General features: G+C 44.2%; 1 protein-coding gene across 1 annotated transcript in view; it reads right to left on the bottom strand.

The window, feature by feature from the left end:
• Positions 1-20,824, bottom strand: part of LOC126452917 (hemicentin-2-like) — a 716,817-nt gene that overhangs the window by 152,734 nt on the left and 543,259 nt on the right. The window contains exons 7-9 of the mRNA XM_050091124.1: positions 16,188-16,332; positions 11,402-11,532; positions 5,228-5,387 (exon numbers count right to left, since the gene is read on the bottom strand). Of these exons, the coding sequence (XP_049947081.1) occupies positions 5,228-5,387; positions 11,402-11,532; positions 16,188-16,332 (436 nt within the window). The remainder of the gene's footprint in view (positions 1-5,227; positions 5,388-11,401; positions 11,533-16,187; positions 16,333-20,824) is intronic.

Here is a 20,824-nt window from a genome sequence, read left to right as displayed (position 1 = left end):
CACACACTCACGCACACATACACACACGCACGAGGGAGGATTCGAACCTCCGACGGGGGGAGACACAGAGGCTAATTTAGTTATAATTTCGACTACAGCTGGACGTAAGTTGCACTATAAAGTACTGTATTTTTCCTATTCCCATTACCTTAAGCTCAACACCTAAGGTGTTTTTGTTTATGCCACCAACTGTTTGGTATCAAGACTCCTGTGTGCATCTTAAATGTAGCTCTTGGAGATAATCTGAGAACACTGAGGATAGTTCCCATCTGTTTCGTTCGAGTACGATGTACGTTAGTGATATGTGCAGAGGCAACTAACGAAGCTTCACTGAGATTTATTTTTATGTGTTACAGACCGGCAAAGTAGTTAGGTAGGGGTAATTCATTTATCTGTTTGTTTGTGACATGTTCTCGTAACGCGTGCAGGTATTTTGGATCTTACACAGAGTTGTATATGACGAACGTCCCTAAATTACTCAGCTATCCTCAGGGAAGAAGGAAACTGTTGTTTGACGTGCCAGCCAAACCACTAGTTTCTGGCGAATATCCACACCATCGGGAGGCGAATGTTTCGTTAAAAATCTCAGTGAAATTTCCGTGGTCCAACCATGATTTCATCCTGCGACCTTTGAGTTTTGAGGCACGCGCCTTACCACTGTAATTCCCTTTTCTTACGTATTTTTTCGTCGTTTTTCTTCAGCAGCTACGTGGGAATGTAGAAAGATATCTCTCAGATTTCATTGGTGAAAACATCATACAGTTTTTTCTTCACTATAGAGGGTGGCCAATCCCATGACCGACCACGCTGAGCTACCGTGCGGGCTACCACTAAACAACCAGGCCCGACAGATATTCTGCTCAAGCTTCCGCTCCTCTGCAATTAGACGGCTGTTACATGACTGCATTTCCCAACAGATACCGCCTCCCCTCTAGGTGACGAGCACGAAGCTCTTATCAGTGCCACTGACACCTCATAAAACGCCGATTAATCATGGACAACACATGCTTATTAATACTATGAATAATAAATTATATACGCAAATATTTCTCGGTAATCAATGTAACCATTAGTGGAAGCCGAATCAAAATCCCTACAATAGTTAATAAGATTGGCAATAAAATATAGATAGAAAAACGTGGTACGTGACTTTATTTTGGTTATAGGTTGGTATTCAGAACTTAAGGACGACAGTAACTTTCGCATGATGTGTCACTGAGGCAAAGCTCAATAAAACTTAGACCACACGTAGAAGGAACTGCTGCAGTACAGTACAGTACAGAAGGTAACTGAATGAAATATGCCACCTGCATTTTCCCTACCACTTCAGGCCCTATTCACTTCTCCAATCTTCATTTTCTTGAGAGTTTCAACATTTTCTGCGAGTTAGAAACGTTGTATTCACAATGTCGCAGTTTGGGTGCTAATCATCTGCCTGATATGTTGCCAGTCTGTAGGTGGGTGAACTGATTGCACAAAAAGTGGTCGTATGAGGAATACCATCCTTATGTATCTTTAGCATCAATTTCTTCACCAATTCGTCTGGCACAGCACATCTTTTAGTGATTTCTCTGTCTGACAACTAGGCTTCCTTATGTACGAAACACTAATAAATGTAGCATATTCAGGGTGTGGCCGTCAGTGATCAGAACGGCTATTGTATGAAGCCGGCCATTCAGTGTAGAGGAAACAGAAATGACACATTTATTCAAAGCCAATATTTACACTGAAGTCACAGCGATTCATGATATTCCCTGGGTATTACAAAAGGCGGGACATGATTCTTAATGGGTTGTGCGATAACTACGGTCAGCAATGCATGGTCTGCAAATTGTGCCCAATCTGTCCACAAGCTTAGTAAGGAGTTCTTGTGGTACTTCGTCCGCGCAATTGACAACTGTTGGATGAGTGTTGGTGCACGTGAAAGTGCTGCAATACGTCTAAAGTTACGGCCTTGCGATATTATGCCTACTCACACCATACCACCTAGACCACAATAAAGATCATCTTCGACAATAATCCTGGCTGAATTACTGGTCCCACCTGTCGACATTTGGGGATCGGTACGTCCAGCGTTGTCCAACATGATCTTTTTCGTGGTCCAGGTATATGAAATGGGAAGGCATAATGTTGCGTGGGCGTACTGACCTCCAACACAGTACTAGCAATGGTCGACGTCATTGAGACACACTACTCATACCTTATGTGTTAGGGGTGGATTCGGTCCTGACCCCATTTTTATGGGTGACTATGCGTGACAGTGTCAAACAGCACAGGTGGAGCAGCTTTTGGAACGAGAGGTTTTCTTCGACTTAAAACCCTTCGATCACGTGTGGGCTGCGTTAGGGAGACGTCCTGCAGCGCTTCCACATGCACCGACGACCATCCAGCAGTTTTCAGCCGTGCTAGTGGAGCAATGGAACACAGTACCACAAGAATTCACCATCGAACTTTTGGCCAGCGTGACAGTCGAGCAAGCATTTCTGTTTGTGGGGTTCACAGACTTCCTGAGGAACCGTATCACGTTTAATTATTAATTAAAATTTCCAGGCTCAATTGCCGTGGTCCATATATAAAACTACTTCTCCTTCCTGACGTTTCGTTGCCTACTGCAGGCAACATCTTCCGCGCTGAGTCGGCGACTGGCTGCTAGGCGCTGGAGGTCCCCCTTATATAGAGCGCTTAGATGGCGCCACCACTCATCACGTGCTTTCGACTTTAAAACTAACTCTGGCTAGTGCCATCTCTCTCGATTAAAGGTAATCGATTGTCACTTCGTTGGTGCAAAGCCGTCCGCCATATCTTGTCTAGTTTTAATCCGTCTTCTCTTTTATTAAAATTATTTTCGTGCTTGTAGATCTCTATGGCTTCTCTATACATGCGGGTATAATAATGTGAAGTCCTAGCTATCACGTTTGTCTCACTAAATTTTATTTCGTGATCACCGTCTTTGAAAACGTGTTCCGCAACAGCTGGTTTGTCAGTTTGTCCCAATCTACAGTTCATTTTGAGTTCCGTTAGGTGGTATTAACACTCCTTTTAGTTGTTGCAATATAAACCAAGCCACAGCTACGCGGAATTTTATACGCACCTGGGGTGGCTAAGGGGTGTCGTGCGTTTTAAAGTCGAAAGCACGTGATGAGTGGTGGCGCCATCTAAGCGCTCTATACAAGCGGGACCTCCAGCGCCTAGCAGCCAGTCGCCGACTCATCTCGTAAAATGTTGCCCGCAGTAGGCAACGAAACGTCAGGAACGAGAAGTTTTATACATGGGCCATGGCAATTCAGCCGGGAAGTTTTAATTAATGAAGACGCCGGCCGTGAAAGCTTACATGTTATGACATGTCACGTTTCTTAATGTCCAGTGGACCATCAAAAATAGAGATGACGCCAGTGTAGTTATTTTATATTAATTTTCGTTTGTGTTATTGCAGATTTACTTCGGTTACCTTCTGTACTACTGTTACAGTTCTTCCTGCAAGTCGTCCAAGTTCCATGGAGCTATGTTACATGTCAGAGAGACATCTACCGAAAGTTACTTTCCTCCTTGAGTTTTGGATACCAGCGTATTATATACATAGACAGTAAAATTCGGATATAGTGGTAGGTTGGTTAGCGTCGCTTTCTCTAGATCAAGGGGGTCTCGGGTTCGATTCCTGGCCGGATCAGAGATTTTATTCACTCGTGAACTGGGTGTTGTCCTCATCATCTCTTCGTCATCATCAACGACGCGTAAGTAGCCGAAGTGGCTTAAAATTCAAATTCTTACATTTAGGTGGCAGAAAAACTCCAGGTGGAGTCTCCCAGCCAAAAGTACTATACCACAATTTAATTTCATTGACAGTATAGTCGTTGGCGAACATGATGTCGTTCAAAGTGTATGCTACAGCTGGAAGTAGATAGGTGGGTATGAGGACAGACCAGTATCAGAAAGTGAGAAAGGATGAGGCAGCCTACCAACTTTCGCGTTGAGGCGGTAAAGAAGACGAAGAGAACCATAGATGGATATTTTGGCAGTACTACTGGAGGGACGTTGGACAATCTGCTCTGACCTGAAAAGGGATATTTCTGTATTTTCGAACAACGATCAGAGGTGTCTGCCTCCAGTCGGTGGACTTATTTCCTCACGTTGGAATCGTATCGTGAATTAACCTTCTGTCGAGACAGGGCCCACAAGAAACACATGTCGCAGATTGTATCACAGACACAGTCCCTTTGACTGTTCAGAGATGTCACTAAACCTGCCCAAAGATGTAAACAACTATGCATGAGGAGCCCCTATTAGACGGAGGGTGTCTGACAGCCGACCAGTTCCAGTTATCCCACCAGGAAGGAGGTACACGGCTCGTGTTGCCTGTGGTTCAACATGACTAGACGGTCAATACCGCGTTTCAAACGAGTCCGCATTGTTACTTTATGCCAGGAATGGCTCTCCTACAAGGGAAGTGTCCAGGCGTCTCGGAGTGAACCAAGGGCTACTACTGTAATGGATGACCGGTACCTACGGATCATGCCTTGGAGGAACACTGACAGCAACGCCACCATGTTGAATAATGCTTTTTATGCAGCTACAGGACTTCTTGTTACTACTCAAAATGTGCGAAATAGGCTGCATGATGTGCAGCTTCACTCCCGACGGAAAAGTCGAGGCAGGGCCCACAAGAAACACATGTCCCAGAAGGAACTTGCGATGTCACACTAGCTGCCTTATCCGACATACATAGTGAACGCTCACGCTCAGCTGTGTCCGGGGCGATATGGGAATCACTGTGTCAATGAAAATGTACCTAATGAGTCCAATCGACAGGTAAGTAGTATTAAACTCTTTTGAAACAGTAACTCTCTCCCCGCCGTAGACGGTCGTTCGGGCTCGTGAGGCCTGTAGTGTCACATGCTGCGACGCACGCTACAGGGCCACGTCAGCCCCGGATCCAGAGGCGTGTCCTCACAAGTTACTGCAGTGAGACAAATGGCTGTGCGAGACGGGTGCCTGTCCGCAGCTCGTGGTCGTGCGGTAGCGTTCTCGCTTCCCTCGCCCGGGTTCCCGGGTTCGATTCCCGGCGGGGTCAGGGATTTTCTCTACCTCGTGATGACTGGGTGTTGTGTGATGTCCTTAGGTTAGTTAGGTTTAAGTAGCTCTAAGTTATAGGGGACTGAGGACGGACCATAGCTGTTAAGTCCCATAGTGCTCAGAGCCATTTGAACCATTTAGACGTCTGCCTACTCACACTTGACGTCCAGAGTGAGCGGGCTGCTGCCCGCGCGGCCCTCGTCGTTGGCGACGCGGCACGAGTAGCGGCCGGCGCTGTGCCGGCGCACCGCCTGCAGCACCAGCGTCAGGTTGCTCAGCAGCGTGCCCGCGCTGGCGTTCGTCTGCACCTGCTTGCCCTGCAACCACAACCACACACACCGTTCTGCTCAGCGCGCCTTCGCGAAACGTGAAATGTCTGTGCTGCGTAACCACATTAGGTGTCAGAAAGAGCTGCAACACTTTCTTTTTTCAGAAAACAGGTTGTTTCTACTCATGATGACTACAAAACCCTATTTTTCAGCAGTCTCCGTTCAAGGCGATGGCCTACCGCCATTTTACTGCGAGAGTGCGAGTGCCTGTATGCCTGAATGGTACCAATCGACTGCTCGGCATCTGGGCCAACGTTTTGCTGCAGCAATAACCTCCCCATCATTCACTTACTGCTTTCCGCGGAGTGCATCCTTAACTGTCCCAAAGAAATTGCAGTTTATGGTTTTCTGTTAGGTGGCTATAAACTCATCGGACACACAATTTTAACCAAATGGTGGACGAGTGTGTCATGGAGCACCATCATAAACCTACTCAAAATTATTTCATGCCTACACACTCATTTTTTTTCTAAATGGTAACTAGGACTTTATGAACACCCCTTGAAGTTACTTATGAAAGGGGAAGTCCTCAACTGACTCAGAGATCATTTAATACTTCGAATGCATTATACCTACACACAGAGGTCGATTCGTCTTGCCAGTGGATGTTTAGCCACTTATCAAGTGTTTATCTTGCATGCTTTGCCAGTGAACAAAATCACGATAAGTCTTTGGGCGATGCGTCTGTCATCATCGCAACAAGGTCGCTCTAACCTGTCCGATCTTCCACTCGGTGGCTGGCTGCACACGGCTGTGACTTGCAATGTAGTAACGTGCAGACATTCTCATTTGAGGTGATCGACGGGTCAGAGTCTGATACCTCGCCACACACCTGTATGTCTCTATTGGTAGTGTTGACACACTTCGCAAGACTCTGTGAATATCTGTGGTGCTATGATTTTCCGCCGAAAGAAACTCACTGACGCACTTCCGGTGCAGACGACGTTTTCAAGGCCACGCATAGCGCCGTTACCTATCGGAGCTTCGTGGAACTATAGGTGTTGAAGCTGGAATATTCGCCAAACTCCCACAATAAATTCCGGATATTTTTCAAGCGAAATTCGCCAAGAAAAAAATGTGTGTTGCGTTAATTATTGAACGCCCCGCGTAGATGAATGAAAAGGGAAACTTGACAGGAATTTCAACGAGCTCATGGAAACTTGAAAAAATTTGTCTTGGCACCAGCAGTAATTTGTCGGTCCATGTAGTTGTCTTGAGCAATTCAAGACCGCAGCTAGCTCGCTCACTCATTACCCACTGTACGCCGAAACGGATGGCGGTAACTCAGCAACTAAATCCGTTATGCGTTCGTCGTTTTAGCAGTGGCAGTTCAGCTGCAACTGTTCGAGAGTTTCGTCGACAGCACAGGCACCGCACCTCCTACAGGTCAGACGAATCAACGGTGGCACCAGCAGTTTCGTGATGCTGTCAGCTGTAGTGAAAAAGTTTTAAATTGATTTGCTTAATTACTTTTCAAATAAAGTTCCGTAATTAATTTTTTGTTTGCTTGCAGGTAAATGTCAGCAGTTCTGGTACACACCTATTGGCCGCACCACTCTATCGTACTTCTCCAAAAGAGGAACCAAAATGAAACTATATTAACCCTTGATAAAGTGCAGATTGGTACAATAATTAATTTTCTGCATTTATAAGGGATCAACACTGCCTCAAACCATGCCGAGTTTATGCGTTCATACGGCAACAATGCACGTTTGCGTGATAAAGTGGTTCGGTGGTGTGCTCGAGACCAGTATATTGGAATCAAGGAGATATCGAAAATCAGTCATGGACCAGGTTACACGAGTAACCATACACTAGCTCATGCTGCACGTGGCACAGTCATACATGCATGTTCATGGGCTATCAAATTTTGGCTCAAAATCCGTGGTCTTGACTTCAAACAGAACCCATAGGTTTCTCACTCTTTCCTCGGATGAGAAAACAATTATGTGAAAGCCATTTCCAAAATGACTACAAGGTCATTATCGACGAGGGTTCTATTATGAGCAGCCAAAACGCAGACCTCGATAAACAAGGTATCCGCCAAGTCTTTCACAGTCGTGAATAATGTCTCGTATTCAAGTTTGAATAAGTAGAGTATTAATACCATGGAGCCACGTCATATTCCTACTCAAAATGTTTTCGTGGCTGCAGACTTATTTTTTTCTTTATGATAGTTAAGACTTTATCAACACCCCTTGAAGTTACTTATGTAAGGGGAATTCCTCAATTTTCTCTGCGAGCTCGGTCAAAACTTCGAATATATTGCACCTAGCCCGAAGAAGTCGTGTCGTTATTCCAGCGGACAGTTAGCCGCTTATCAAGTGTTTATCTTGCATGTCTTGTAGCAACATTTACATTTCACATCATACAGTATTTAGGTGCTGCAAACCCTTCATGTGGTGATAAACATGTAGTGTTTCGTAAATTAGTTCTGACAGGAAAATTGGAAAATAATTTATTTTCATATGAAGCATACAGTTAAGGACGCAAGAAAACGTCAAACACTATAGACACATATTCCATACGAGCAAAAATGGGACTCTTCACAGTTTAATGTGTTTTGCGTCGTTTGTGAAGAAAAAAGTTAGTGCCCATTCCTCTCAGAAAATACAGTTACAGGAAACACATTCCTGGATTTGTTGAAGATATGGCTTCAACAATTGCTGGATTCTGCAGAAAATATCGTATTTCAATTTGGCTGAGCACCACTACCCTATCATCTACAAGTAATACCTTTCCTATGAACTGCCGTGACGATGACTCGGCCATGAGGAGTGCACAGAACCCACACTGCGCAACTGGACATAAAACACATTTAATCTTTTTGTAAAACATAGAGTTAAACTTTAATTGAAAAGTTAACTGTGAAAAAAGTACCTAATATTGTATGAGAATGCATGTAAAAGATGTACCCCTTGTGTAATTGGATGGTTCAGTCCATGGAGTCTTTTTCTGGTGACATCACTGAATGAAATATTCTCGGTTTACGAGCCACGTCATTTCACATAAAATGCTGAGCTGACGACGGATGTCTTCTCCATCATTATCAGGAGTACAAAAAACCAGACTTCTGGGGCTGGCACAGTGTTCCACTTATTTAGGTGCGATTGCATCGTCCGGAATCCTCAGGAGAGGGCAGAACCGACGTGTGCACAGAAGGCGTGTTGGGCAGCTATCAGCAGCTCCGGCCTGCGTGGGGCCGATGACGTCATGTAGCGCGAGGGGTCGGCGCCACGTTTGAAATTGCCGCTCCCTCCTCTGTACAAGGTTCAAATATTTGTCTTAGCTTTCACTTGATATCCAAACCCACCTCACGCCCTATTAGTTGTATACTCCTGGTCTCAGGTAAAACTGTTGCTGTTTAATCTAATCTCCGCTGCCAATATACTGAGGCATCAGCCTATATTATTGTCTTTTCAAGTTGTATTTTACGTCCATTTTCCAGGCAGTCTTAGTTTATGGCCGACTTCTCAAGCTCCCTTTGGTTAATACAGCACTTTTGCTCAATACATCACTCGGCAACAGTGTGAATCGTTTGACATACATAGCTTCTGTCGCATTCGCAGAGGTCGCCATATACATTAGGCACTCTAAAGCCTATGTTTAACTGGGCGCAACATATCTCATACCACACAAGTGGGCTCGAAAGTTGGTCTCAGTAATTATCTCCGTAGAAACTTTGTTATTCATTGCCCCACATTATGATACGAAAGCAGCCGGTCTGGCCATTTCTGCCGATTCATGAGGCGTCCTCCATCGGTGGTATCTGAAAGCGTTTGTAATGTCTCCTTCGCTATAATCATCGTCTCTGAACACTCGTCTGAAACGTTGCAATTTGGAGTATAGGTGGTCGCCGTCAGCCATGAGCTTTACTCTGTAAACTTACGTAATCAGCGCCGTTTCTTGTGTAAAGGATGCTGAAAACTAATAGCGTCCAGTTAAAAGTCATTGTGCGCTGATTTCCTGTACAGTGATTGGCAAATCTGGCGTCACCTCATAGGGATTTCATTGTGATGGAGACAGACACAACATATATAACCGAGACCGAGTGTACACAAATACTAGGACATGGTTTTACGGCTTTGTATGTCGGGTGACAGCAAAGAAGGATGCTTCACACATGTGCGGTGGCAGGAATGACACTTTCAAACGTGGCGCCAGCTCCTCGCCCCACCTGACGTCATCGGTCCCACGGTGGGTCGGACCTGCTGCGAGTTGCCCAGATCGCCTTCCGTGCATGCTCAGTTGGCCTCCTCTGGAAGGCTCCAGACGCTGCAGTCGTGCCTGTATAAGCGGAACATGGTGTCAGTCACGGCAGTGTATCGTTTTTACTGCTGATAATGATAACGAAGACAGCCGTCGAAAGTTCGAGTGTTTTATTTCTTGTGACGCAGATTGTAAGCCAAAGGAAATTTTATCCAATGTGATGATTCTTCCTAAATTAAAATTTTGTTGCCCCTTGCCTAAGTTAAAATTCACTCCAAGTTTCTATCTATATTCATCAAGAACACGCAGTCTTGTGAAATCAGATCAATCTTTTTGAAAAACCCATACATTAAGTGGCTTTTCATGCTCAAGACTGTGGAAAAGCGACCTTAATTTTCAATATAACCTTCATTTGTGTGAATATGGAGTTTACAAAATAGTATTAACAGTTTCGATTTTGGTAGCAATCATCTTCAGACCTTAAAATATCGTTACAGAGTGCAACACGTCATATATTATACAACTAAGTACTGAGTACATTCTGCTGCTGGTGTAAGATGACATCTAACCCCCCCCCCCCCCTGTAAACTACTGAATCTTAAATCTTAGTACTTGATTGTACATTATGAGACTTCATCTAGATATTTTACGATCTGTAGATGATTTCTAGCACAGAGAAACTAATTTACAGTTAGTAGTCAAGTTTTCATTCATTTTACATTAATTTCATTAGGAGCTACCTAATAAACCACGTATGTATGGGCTTAAGTCTTACGTTTGTACAGCACAATGTTTAACATGGTACTCCTCGTACATTTATTCTTCTTAGTACAAAATGTATACGAAATGGTAAAATGAGAATGTTGCATGTTACAGTAATTATGCAATAATAATAACAAATAATTTATACCGTTAACTGACAAGAGTGAAAGTATACGATGATGAAAACAAAAACTTTCCTGTAAATACAGGTCATAGCAAAACAGCTTTCTGTGAGGAAACTTAGAATGTTTGGTTACTGGCTTAAGCTAAAAGTATTGTTGTAGTCAATAGAATAAGTATTTGAAATATGGCGTTGTCGATTTAGAACCCATGTAATTTGGAAGATAATTTCACCTTTGGTCAGGGAACGTGAATGGCTGGGCTCTGGTACATATTGCTGCTGATGTAGCACGGCACCTGACTCACCAGTATAGTATAAGATGGATAGGTAGAGGAGGGCCTGTACTTCAAATATCACCTGACTTCAATCTTCTGGGATCATCGCTGAAGTAAAATGTACAGTGCTATCGTTTTTTAAGATTGAATAACTAGAACTGCGAACTGTACAGTCTAGCCATTTAATTGATTCTTAAACTATAACACGGTGAAGTAGAATTTTATTATCCGTTAAAGCAGGCCCTCGGTAAAATTTGAGAGTGGCCAGATAGGAAGTTAATCGAAATACATTAAAATATATTTGTACTAGAACAATATTTCCTACTTCAGTCAGTAGTAACTCATAACCATACATCTACAATTATCTCGCAAGTGGTTTACGGATCCATGTTTACTGAAACAAATTTTCTGCTATTGTCGTATACTTTCACTGTGTCAGTCTCCATTCTAGATGACCTCACACCCTGTATAACCTTTCCGGATTATCGTTCAATAACCATGTGTTTTCTTCTTTATCAAATGGTGTTAAGATTGCCGCCAATAGTCTCTTACTACTCACTTGCGAAGGCAGTAACTGCGATATATCAGTAGTATCGCTGTACCCAGGTAGCGCGGCAGTGCGCAGCCGTACTCACGTCGTGCGTCCAGACGACGTCGGTGACCCAGGGGTCGGCCCGCACACGGCACTCGAGGTACACGTCGTCGCCCTCGCGGATGGCGCTGGTGTTGAGGCCGCTGCCCAGCTCCAGAGACACGACGGGGCTGTCTGGAAAACGGCGCCTCGTACGTCGCTGGCCTCCGGGCGAGATATTCTCTACTAATCAACTCTGCTCAAAGCAGCCTTCCCGCAGCAATGTGGTGCTTGAGACATGCTGCCATGCTAATCAGCAAATGTCGCAAAAACTGATATCAGCAGGATTCAAAGTCTACCTGTACATGACCATCTTTGTCTGTGGTACTTGTGTTTCAACTACAGAAACGAGCGACAGACTCCCTGCTACTGCAATTGAGGAACATGCGGTGCAGTGTACCATTAAATGTGGAGGCAAGACTAGAAAATCAGGACACCTTGTGAGGTGATGCCCACTGCCTAATTATATGAGGGCGTGTATTGTAAACACGAGAAGGGACCTGTCCGGAAGGAGATCTGTCACAGGCCGCTGAATGCACGGTTACGTATGCGTGAACCATTGCGCTGGCTTTTCCTGGATACTAGAGAAGGGTAAGATGTTTGGATGCGGCAAAGACGGCGGATTCCGTTGTCTGTAGGATAACTAGCTACAGCCTTTAGTTCCGAAATAAAGTAATAAATGGTAGAATAAACTACAAATAAGGCAGACACCAAGATGATCGTGACAGTGAGTAGTGTGCATTGATAATTATACTACGAAAAATGCAGAAGCTACTTTGCCAACTTTTAGAAAACCCTTAAAAAATTTGTTACTAGCAAAAGCATTGGAGAATAATTATAGTCTTGGTAGCAGACCATAATTGAGGGAGTCAGTATAGTCACTGATTATCACTCATCGCTAATACACTGCTTTATGTATATTGTATTTTATTTACAGTTAATTATGCCAATATGTCAGAAGGGCGAATCTTCCACGCATAATGAATGCGCTATGCCGTACCCGTAACTTTGTTCTACTGCATCAGATGTGGTAAGAAGGATATCCGCAACTGAACTTCATAGAAGAGTCAGATAATCAACAGCTGCAGTTGCAAATATGTTTATTGGTTCAAAATCACAATCGGTTTCGGGGAGTTGTAAGCCTATGTTATTTTATACTATGACTATGTACATTTAATCATCTCTGTTCACTTACATATTGTGCATTCACCTTTTTACTACGTTCGGACTTATCAGTCACCTCTTACACTGTTCATCTGTAGATGGCTTCACTTTTTCTTGTAGTTTGACGGTCGCAAGGTTTCCTTATACCACCGCATCATCACCTGCACCATCACCTGCATCTTTACCTGCACCATCACCTGCATCATCACCTGTCCACCGCCTAGGGTTCGCAGCGAGTGGTGACCACGTGAGTAGCGGTGTAAGTTCTCTTACGTTCTTGTTTTAGCAACAATTCTTATACGATCTCTAATTATAACTTCTTCATTTTCAATTTTGCAGTCTTGTACATTTGAAGATGGGCTGCTAACTGCACGACGCCGGTCGTAACTCTGAACCAGTAAAACTATTTACAGCTTCAGCGGCTGATTACCCGACGCTAGTTTTCCTACTTTCTTACCTTTACTTATTACATTCCGCGTCACCTAGGAAGCGGCCCAATTTCCCGCCTTTCTGCGCATCCCCTCCATTAATTGCTGGAAGTCAATAAGTTTCATTATCTTTCCGAGCTCCTAGTTGTGAGTTACTTTTGGACAGAGAGAATCTCTCTACAGCTCATGCATGACACGTTCAGGTATGGGGGTAATGTAGAGTAATATGCAATATAGAAGTGAAAACTTGAACAGACAGTATCGCTAATTGTAGTTTTATTTTTGCTGGCCGGTTTTGGCAGATGTAATTTTGCAACATCGGAACTTATGCAAACACACATAAATATATCTTCTTCGTATGTGCACGCTGCAGAATGCTGAAGAGGTCTCTGAGGTAGATTCCAATATTACGAGTTTCAGACATTGCCATCATCAGGTATCCTAGGACATTAAGCTGCACAAAGATAGAACAATGGCATGTTGTTGTAGTGCGGCGGCGTGGTTCCTTTCGTCCATTATCTGCACCTACCCTTGAACTCGTTGCAGCATGTCGCCGGTAGGAAAGCCGAGCAGGAACCTACCGTACTGAAACTCGTACCAGGTTGCATACAACGTAACTATTCCATGAATCTGGAAAAGATCTCAATTTCGAATGAAAGGTGTAAATATTGAGAAAATTTTGGTACATTCTGAACCTTAATAATGTACACGTTCAGTGTCATGTCCGTGCTAATCTTAACACAGTCATGCACAAACCCATTAATTCCCGTTAATAAGTTTATGGCAACTTATTTCCCGAAATCTGAACAGCTACTAAGCTCAGATTGTTCTTTAATGAAAATACTCGCCAAACTATTAAGTTTATCGGTGTCTAATGAACTCAAGTTTTTAGTTACCGATCTGTCCAATATACGACGCGGAATTACTGTCTTTTCTCATACACAAAATTACTTAATAAATCCGTGATTTCTAAAACACACACAGGAATAAATATCCCTTTACTTTAAAACGGTTTTGAAACATGTAGCACAACTAAAACTGGCAAATTATAACTTCCTTCGGAGCTCATTCTACACACGGCCGTAGCATTTAAATGCTGGACTCTGACTACCTAGACTGCTGTAAGCATTCTCTATCTCCAAGAGAAAGGACGCGCGAAAAATACTCTGTTCTGACTTGCCAGTTTTCTTTAAGGCCAATACAAAAACATTATTCTCCCGCGTTAGTCCGCGGTTTTCATGACTAACCAATCAACAAATAACACGATTTCGAACTGTCCTTTTTCCCGAAATAAATATTTAAAATTCTGATATTTTCTTTATACTGTATGTTATTAACTATTTTCATTTGCACTCAAATTAGCTTTCCTTTTACCATAAACTTACTTAACATATTATGATACAAAATTCCCCGTCGTCTGCATTCACACTGTCTTAAAAGTTTCTCACGCTAATTCGTGCAGCGTTTGTCAGTATAAGAGTGATCTATATATTTACTGTAGACCACATTTACACATCACTCACACTATTAAAAACGTATACAAAACTGCACGAACACAAATAAATGAAAAAGTCTTAAAGAAATAAACAGAACAATTCACAAAAAACATTCTCTTGACCTGGTTTTGAATGTGTCTGTGCACTACTAGACTCTGGTGGAGTCGGCTGAATCCGCTTGAGACCATCTGTCACTGTGCATGCGTCAGTCATTTTCCCAATTGGCAGGCTCTAGGCAGGAGCGATATAAGGCGCCACGCCCCACTAGTAACTATCATAAGTAGACTCTGCTTATCATCATTACTACTACAACATGTACCTCTTTTATTAATGTGCAACACGATGTTCCAGGATATCTGATGACAGCAGTGTCCGAAACGCTTAATATTGGAAGAATAAAGTCAGCTTGCATCCAGTCAGAGACTTTTTTTTTCAGCGACCTATTTGGCAGCGGGCAGATTGCACATACATTTCGTCAAGACTACATGCCCGGTTCGTGACTCGACGTCGCACCTTTGCTATATCCCACCACATGTTCAGTAAATCGTGTTAAGTCGTGACAGATTATTCTACAAATGTAAATAAGATCCACAAAAACATTTACATAACATGTCATGCATATTGCACCGGCTGCACAAGCTCATATTTACGCAACAACTGAATGGAAACTATTGAATCACGTTTTAAAAACAAGCTTTGAACCTGAACGTCAAGTATTCACCATGGCCGTCTTCTTCATATCGCCACACGTACTTTGACTGTCGTTCATTTTAAGGACGTTTTAAGACAATTTGACTGAGAGTGCTGGGAGTGTCCAATAATTTCTACGCTTCATTGTAAATGATTCGAATGTGTGTAATCTGCTTATTTCGTACCCGATTGTCTTGATGGATAATGTCTACTTCGTATATTTGGTATCGAAACATCACTGAAGTTACATATCTATTTCGTTGGACTTCTTGTCTAAATAAATAAATAAAAAGTAAAACTAAGTAAAAACAATTGAAATTAACAATCTAGCCCCCAACTTACTTTTTTTCTATTCAGGTGTGCCTGTTGATACAAATTTATGCTGCGAAAACAATTGTACTAATAAAAGATTATTCAGTAGCTGCTACGGTTTTGTTTAAGAAGAATGCATTCATGCAAATGTGGCTGCCCGCAATATAAAGTGCGTTGCTATGAAGCTGACAGCCTACAGTGCCTTTTCTTTTCTTTTCTTTTCTTCTACGTTACGTTGGGGTTGAGGGCCCACACATGAAGCAATTAATATTGTAGGACTAACAATAAACTATTGTTCCACAAACTGTATTTTTATGTAAATCCTGGAAAAACATTAGTATCGCAATAAATTTTTGAATACGAAAACTCATTTATCTAGACAACGCAACTTCTACATCATCTGGGATACGTCTAAGTCGTGCTCTCACTGTGGCTATTGGTAGGCTACGACTTCTTGGACTTTGTTTCAAGGCCACTCTTTCACCGTCTCGTTAGTCCTCTGTTCAAACAGGTCACCCTCTCCCTCACTATGAGCACAACGTGCCGGAACGTCATGCGGTGATGAGGGCCTGCCTACGTGAATACTGGTTCCCACACAACGCCGTAGACAGCGCTTACGACGCACGTGAACCACCCAGCAGCTTTTGTATAACAGTGAGTGCCCTGGGTGTTGGAGCAGCGGAGAGAGCGAGCGACTCACAGCGGACGGCGAGCTTCCAGCAGTCGCGGCGCGCGCCGGCCGGCAGCCGCGGGTTGTCGCCGGAGCAGCACAGGTGGCGGCCGGCGTCGCGCGCCCGCGGCCGCAGCGGCAGCACGCTCGTCGTCGCGTTTCCGTCAGCGCTCACCTGCAACACCGCCACACCAGGAATTCAGCTTACATACAGTACCTCTCTCACTGGCCTGTCGCCCACGGCTGCGCCCGCGTGCGCGTTTGGCACATATAGTTCATGTTTCTCCTCGACCCCACTTCCTTCACTTCCATCCCTCTTTTCCTTTCTTTCTCCAGCCATGTTTCTGTCCACCTTCTGCTCCACTTCCTCTTTCCATCTCTTTCCCCGCCGTCTCTCTCGACATCCCTTCTCTCTCTTATAATTATCCAACTTTCCCTCCCCCTCTCCCTACGCTCCTTCCGCTTTCTACATCCCTGTAATCTTCTCCTTTCCCTTACCTCTCTGTTCGTGTCCTGTTGTCCTCTCTTCCTTTGCCCATTCGCTCCTCCTTACACACTCTGTCCATTTTCTGCTTCCCCTATCTGTCTCTCTCCTCCTCTCGTCTGTCTGTCCTCCATTCACTCCAGCCCTTTCTCTCTGCCTATTTCCTCCTGCCATCCTCTTCCTGTCAGTCTCCTCCTGCCTCTCTCTCTCCTTATCCATCGTCTCCTACTTCTTCTCCCTGTCCATCCCCTCCTCTATGCTCGTCAACCTTTTCCCAACAATGTCCACCCGAATTTGCGGAAGCCCAATAATGCAGAACACTCCTACTGTGTGGTTGAACCTGTACATTAAGGGCTTGAAAATGATTTTTTGTCCTTCATATACAGACTACTATGTGAAACGGATAGATACGGCTGGTAATAGAACTCCATCACAAAATACCTGTCTTGAAGGGAACCTACACATTGGGGGCTGAAAAAACTGTTTCTTACCCCTGACATGTAGTCAGCCCTGGGAAGCAGTTCGATAATGCAGTCCAGTGCTACTCCCTCACAACACACCCATTGTGTAGGGCAGTTCTATTACGTAGGGAGAGAAACAAAAAATCAATATCATGGAACAAAACATATTAATGAGTAATTTCTAATAGATAGCGCTGTAAGCGCCAGAAAATGCACGCCAAAAGATACACAGCACAGTCCTCTTCCTCAGTTGGCATCCGAGATGCTCAGCATAACTGTTTCCATGAAGCATAGCGTACTGCCAATAAAGCTGTTTTGCATGAATGGTGACTGTGCGTTAGTAGTCCTGCAGAGCTTCCAGACACTCAGGGGTATGAAAACAGTCGATGGTCTGATGTCTTTCAAGGGTATGAGAAAATGTATAAAGAATTCGAAAAGACAGATTGTTTTGAAGTGGAATGTGGCAGAGGGAGAGAAGACATCTGTCGAAGATGAGGTCACAGCACTGCAGAAAGATTCATGCAGTGGCCTGGAAACATGTAGCGCATGGGAAATTGCCCCAACGTTGGTCATGCCTGCGAGTACGTTACATAACGCACTTGGAATCATCATGCACTGTTACCCATCCAAACTCATACACATTCCGGACATGCTTACTGCTGACCTAACAGCAAAACAAACATTCGCTTAGGATATTCTTGCTCGCATGGAAGTGGATAATATGCAGAATTGCAGAATGTGGGAAACGGAAAAACCATATGCTCATCAACCAGTACCACTTAATGGCACAAAAGTGACTGTGTAATGTGGGTTCACGGCGTCGTTTATCGTAGGGACGTATTTCTTTTTATTTTGTTTTGGGGAGATGAATCCTGCGGATCGTTTTATCTGTAGCGTCACTGGTAAAAGCTATGAGACTATTTTTCACAACAACATCATTCGAACACTTCAACAGCGTCGGTGTGGGCAGTTTCACTTTTATGCAAGTTTTCACTCCTCCGCACATTGCACAGCAAGTGAAGCAGCTGTTGCAGGGGCATTTCGGAAACGCTAGAATGTCATCTGTCATATTCATATAGCCTAGCCATCCAGATCACCTGCCCTTCATCCGTGTGATTTCTGGCTGTGAAATTACGTGAAAGACATTAATTTCAGAGTTTCAATTACGAACGTAATTGAATTGGAGGCAGGCATTGCTTAATGCATTCTCACCACATACACCCTATGGTATATTGTTTTGTTTCTCGATTTCAACTTGTGGCAGGAAATGGCAGACAGTATATTGAACATGTCATACGCCAGAAAGAAATTTTCACTCAACAGCGGAGTGTGCTCTGATATGAAATTTCCTGGCAAATTAAAACAGTGTGCCGGACCGAGACTCGAACTCGGGACCTTTGTCTTTCGCGGGCAAGTGCTCTACCAACTGAGCAACCCAAGCACGACTCACAGCTTTAATGCTGCCAGAACCTCGCCTCATACCTTCCAAACTTCATAGAAGCTCTTCTGCAAACCCAGCAGCAAGCTAGCAACACAAGCGAACGGTCCTCTATGTATGGAACGTGGGCCAGCCGGTGTAGACTTGTGGTCCGGCATTTGATCGGGCAGCAGCAGAGCGGCGGAGTCTGGGATGTTGCGCTTGAGAGACGAATGGCAACTGGCTGCGGGGAGCTGGTGATAATGTCCTCGTGTGTATGGAGAAGGGGGCGGCCGTTGTCTTATTGGTGTCTGAGAGTGTTTTGTGGGAAAACGAAACAGCAAGGATTTGGAGGGGGGCCTGAGAAGCTTACTGGTGGTTGGTGGCTGACTATACGATAGGGCAGTCCCGACGGCTAGAGGTACGGGACGTCCGTGTTGGTGTGCTCAGGTCTGTTCATTGTTCTGGGGGATAAATTACTAATGATTATTACGTTTTTAGTTTTTGATGCTCATTTCAACACTTTATTTTGTATGGATTCTGAGCACTCTATTTATATGATTGTATAGGGTTCTGGTAGCATGAGCACCCATCTTCTATTACAAAATTTTATTTAGTCATTCTGAAGACTAATTTTCTGGCTTTCGTACTGTAAATTAATTCTGTTGCTTTCAGTATTGTTGACACTGCCCTTTTGTTCTGCAGAATCGTGTTCATTCGTTGAGTATTTTAATTATTCTGAGACTGGTTCATGTTACTCTGTATTATTTGTGAAGACATTTATACGGTCTCGGAATAACTGACAAAAAATTGTTATTCTTGTGTGTTGCTTAAAGATTTGTTTTAAGGTTCTATATTTACTGTGAACTGTATAAATTGTTATAAATCTGTTCATGATTCAGTTGTGGATAAACTGTGTACTATGATAAGAGAAATGTAAACCCTCATACACCCAGTCCCTTCCACTCCTCAACCTATAATGATGCTACTCGTTGTTGACATCTATAAACCTTCGTGAGTTCTAAATATGGGGTCTACAGTGGCTGAATAAAGCTGGAACTGTCACCAGCAATAGTCAGTTGTTTTGTTTTTATTTTATTTCTAAGAATGGGTGCACCTCTCAGCCTATCCCTGTTTTTCAGACATGTTGCCGATACAATTTTTTTTTTTTTTATTTTTAGCATAAGATTCACACCTTCGCCATCTTTCTCACCTCGGGTGCCTGATGTTTCGACACCCCGCCACACAGCAATGTTCTGCGGGTTGCCATCGCAAATGGAAAAGGCAAAAAGGCAGGTAGATGCCTTTCTTAGATGTTTTGGTCGAATGGAAAGCCGATGGACGACTCGGCCAACCTGTGTATCGAAAACGGATGCACATGGGCCTCTGTGCCAACGGGCGTCGTTTTCATCATCACCTCGGACGAGAGATAGCCTGAACATCATAATGGACATTTGTTGTTGCTGTTGTGGTCTTCAGTCCTGAGACTGGTTTGTTGCAGCTCTCCATGCATACGGTAAAGCTGCATGCCCTCGGGAAAAATTACGGCTGTAGTTTCCCCTTGCTTTCAGCCGTTCGCCGTACCAGCACATCACGGCAGTTTTGGTTAGTGTTACAACGCCAGATCAGTCAATCATCCAGACTGTTGCCCCAGCAACTACTGAAAAGCTGCTGCCCCTCTTCAGGAACCACACGTTTGTCTGGCCTCAACAGATACCCCTCCGTTGTGATTGCACCTACGGAACGGCTGAGGCACGCAAGCCCCCCACCAACGGCAAGGTCCATGTTTCTTGGGGGAGCTAAGGCTATTTCAGTCAAAGACTGTTATGTCCTAGGTTGTCACCTCCACCGTGGATACCGACTATGTCTCGAGACGGCTTCTCAACCTCGGGTGCCTGATGTCTCGGCACCACGCCACACGGCAGTGTTCTGCGGGTTGCCGTTGCACCAGGTGCCTGCAGCCGACACTGTTCTACTTCACTGCGCCATCCGCTGCGAGATCATGGAGATCACCACGATCATCGGACAGCCGGCCTATTTCGCATTCGTGAAGCCACATGACGCTGGCTGTTTTCGGGTATCCATTCTCCGGGTGGTCTATATGAGACTGCCGCCTCTAGCCCTCCAGCAGAGTGGGCCGCCAAGTATGCCGTCGAGTCTACCGCTGGCTAAACAACGAGTCACCTGTACAGCACTACTGGACGAAAACAACGCAGATGCACGACCGATTGGAACCACAACCGATTCCGACCTTGAAGAGCAATAGATGATGACAGACTCTGTGCTTTCTCTTGCACCTTCATAC

Source organism: Schistocerca serialis, chromosome 1 (assembly GCF_023864345.2).
Source record: "Schistocerca serialis cubense isolate TAMUIC-IGC-003099 chromosome 1, iqSchSeri2.2, whole genome shotgun sequence".
NCBI lineage: Eukaryota > Metazoa > Arthropoda > Insecta > Orthoptera > Acrididae > Schistocerca > Schistocerca serialis.
This window is presented reverse-complemented; position numbering and strand designations above follow the sequence as displayed.